The sequence below is a fragment of the Salvelinus sp. IW2-2015 genome, linkage group LG16, assembly GCF_002910315.2.
Source record: "Salvelinus sp. IW2-2015 linkage group LG16, ASM291031v2, whole genome shotgun sequence".
NCBI classification, from domain to species: Eukaryota; Metazoa; Chordata; class Actinopteri; order Salmoniformes; family Salmonidae; genus Salvelinus; species Salvelinus sp. IW2-2015.
This window is the reverse complement of record NC_036856.1, coordinates 33,955,461-33,957,720: the sequence shown is the minus strand read 5'-3', so window position 1 is coordinate 33,957,720 and position 2,260 is coordinate 33,955,461. Positions and strand designations below refer to the sequence as shown.

General features: G+C 47.3%; 1 protein-coding gene across 2 annotated transcripts in view; it reads left to right on the top strand.

The window, feature by feature from the left end:
- The window catches only part of ddah1 (dimethylarginine dimethylaminohydrolase 1), a 145,851-nt gene that overhangs the window by 141,483 nt on the left and 2,108 nt on the right, over window positions 1-2,260 (top strand). Inside the window, exon 6 of one of the 2 annotated variants that reach the window (XM_070447674.1) lies at window positions 1,970-2,183. The exons of the other annotated variant lie outside the window; for it this stretch is intronic. Within the exon in view, the coding sequence (XP_070303775.1) occupies window positions 1,970-2,071 (102 nt within the window). The 3' untranslated portion in view covers window positions 2,072-2,183. Of the gene's footprint in view, window positions 1-1,969; window positions 2,184-2,260 lie in introns of those variants that run through there. 2 annotated transcript variants of the gene reach the window in all.

Below are 2,260 nucleotides of genomic sequence, written 5' to 3'. Positions count from 1 at the left end.
AGAGAGAGACAGACAGACAGACAGACAGACAGACAGACAGACAGACAGACAGACAGACAGACAGACAGAGGTTGGTTCTTGGTTGTGTGAAGTTTTTCTTCTGAGTGCTTCAACATGGCAGTCCCCTGATCCCCTTTTCAGACAGAGAGACAGACAGAGAGAGAGACAGAGGTTGGTTCTTGGTTGTGTGAAGTTTTTCCTCTGAGTGCTTCAACATGGCAGTCCCCTGATCCCCTTTTCAGATAGAGAGAGGAAGAGGAGAGAGATTTATCAACATACTCACTCTGCCTGCTTCTCTGCCGCTCTGCTTTCTAACTCTATAAACACTAAACATTCTTGTCCCAAAAACTCTGGCTCCAGCTATTTTTAGCAACGTTACATAACAAAGGCAGAAGGTCATGGGAGAGGGTGGGGGGGGGGTCGACTGTGGGGCAAAGGAGGTGACTTTAGGGTCTGGGGTGGTGACTGTCACAAACTGAGCAGAGATAAAGAAGTCAAAGTTTCAGTGAAATACAGCCAGCCCTCACAGTGAAGTTCTCCTGGCCTGACATAATACATTTCAACCACAGTTATAAGAACGCAGCTGGAAAGCACAGACTCACTGCCATAAAAACAGAAACACTTGAGAAAGAGACAGGCAGGCAGGCAGACAGGCAGGCAGGCAGACAGACAGACAGACAGACAGACAGACAGACAGACAGACGTAGAAAAGGGAACAGATTTGTTGTGGAGGAGTTTGGCTATAGTGCTTTTCCCCTCTGACCTCATGACTCCCCTCCCTTGGTTGATGGGCTGTATTGCTATTCTACGTATTGATTATAGCAGGGCCAGAGTAAGACCTCTTGCATCATGGCTGGATAATCTGATAGCCAGAGTTGGGTGGGTTGCTTGTCGCCCCCATGGTAGTGCAAGCCCAGGCTTTTAGTGCGACAGAGAGAGGGGGGAGATATTTTGAAACTTTCATTTGTAATGTTACCTGTTAATGTCTGATTGTTCTTGTGTTTTGCTTTCATTTGCTTTGGCAATGTTAAGATATGTTTTTCATGATAATAAATCCCCTTTGAATTGAACTGAGAGAGAGAGAGAAGTATTCTGGCTTGGAAGGCTCTTAGGAAAACACTGGTTTTCTTCTGGAGGGGCTCCACAGGGTGACACATTGCTTTATGAGGGTTTTTGGAGATTACGTAATATTTCTCACTCCGTTTTTGAGAACTCTTCTCTACCTAAATGTTAGAGAAGATTTGTATCCCTTGTAAGTGCTCCCAAATCATTGTAAAATTAGCAAAGCCTGTAACCTAAAGTCACTTAAGGTGAAGACTCCTACCTTCTCTAGTGTTGTTCAAACTATTGTCTGAGGAGGGACCATCATTTGTACTTGTCCTGGAGAGGCTGAGCTGAGGTGTATATCAATATTATTTCATAATCATTTTCTTTCTCTCTCTCTCTCTCCCCATCCCTCTCTCTCTCTCCTCATCCCCCTCTCTCTCTCCCCCCATCCTCTCTCTCTCCCTTCCCTCTCTCTCCCTCTCTCCCTCTCTCTCTCTCTCTCTCCACCTCTCTCTCCCATCCCTCTCTCTCTCCTCTCCACCCCTCTTCCCTCCTCTCTTCTCATCCATCTTCTCCCATCCTCTCTCTCGCTCCCACCCCCTCTCCCATCCCTCCTCTCTCCCCACCCTCTCTCTCCCCATCCCCTCTCTCTCCCCATCTCTCTCTCCATCCCTCTCTCTCTCCCATCTTCTCTCTCTCCATCCTCTCTCTTTCCCCATCCCTCTTTCTCTCTCCATCTCTCTCTCTCTTCTCTCATCCCTCTCTCTCCCCTCTCTCTCTCTCTCTCCCATCCTCTCTCTCTCCCATCCCTCTCTCACCCATCCTCTCTTTCTCTCCCCATCTCTCTCACCCATCCTCTCTCTCTCACCCACTCCCGCTCTCTCACCCACCCTCTCTCTCTCTACCAACTCTCTCTCCCCAGGTGTTTGAGAAGCTGAAGGACCACATGTTGATCCCAGTGTCCAACATGGAGAAGGTGAAGGTGGACGGAGCCCTCACTGCTGTTCTGTTCTCATCAAAATGAAAGCCAAAGTCTGATCTGAGCATGCTCCGTTAGGGTCTCTCAGGCAGACCTGGGTTCAAATACTACTTGAAATCTTTCACATACTTTGATGTGCCAGGTTTGCCATTTTTGGACTATATATTGCCATTATTACGCAGACAACTCAATCAAGCACAAAAGTATTTGACATGATTTTGAATAGTATTTTAA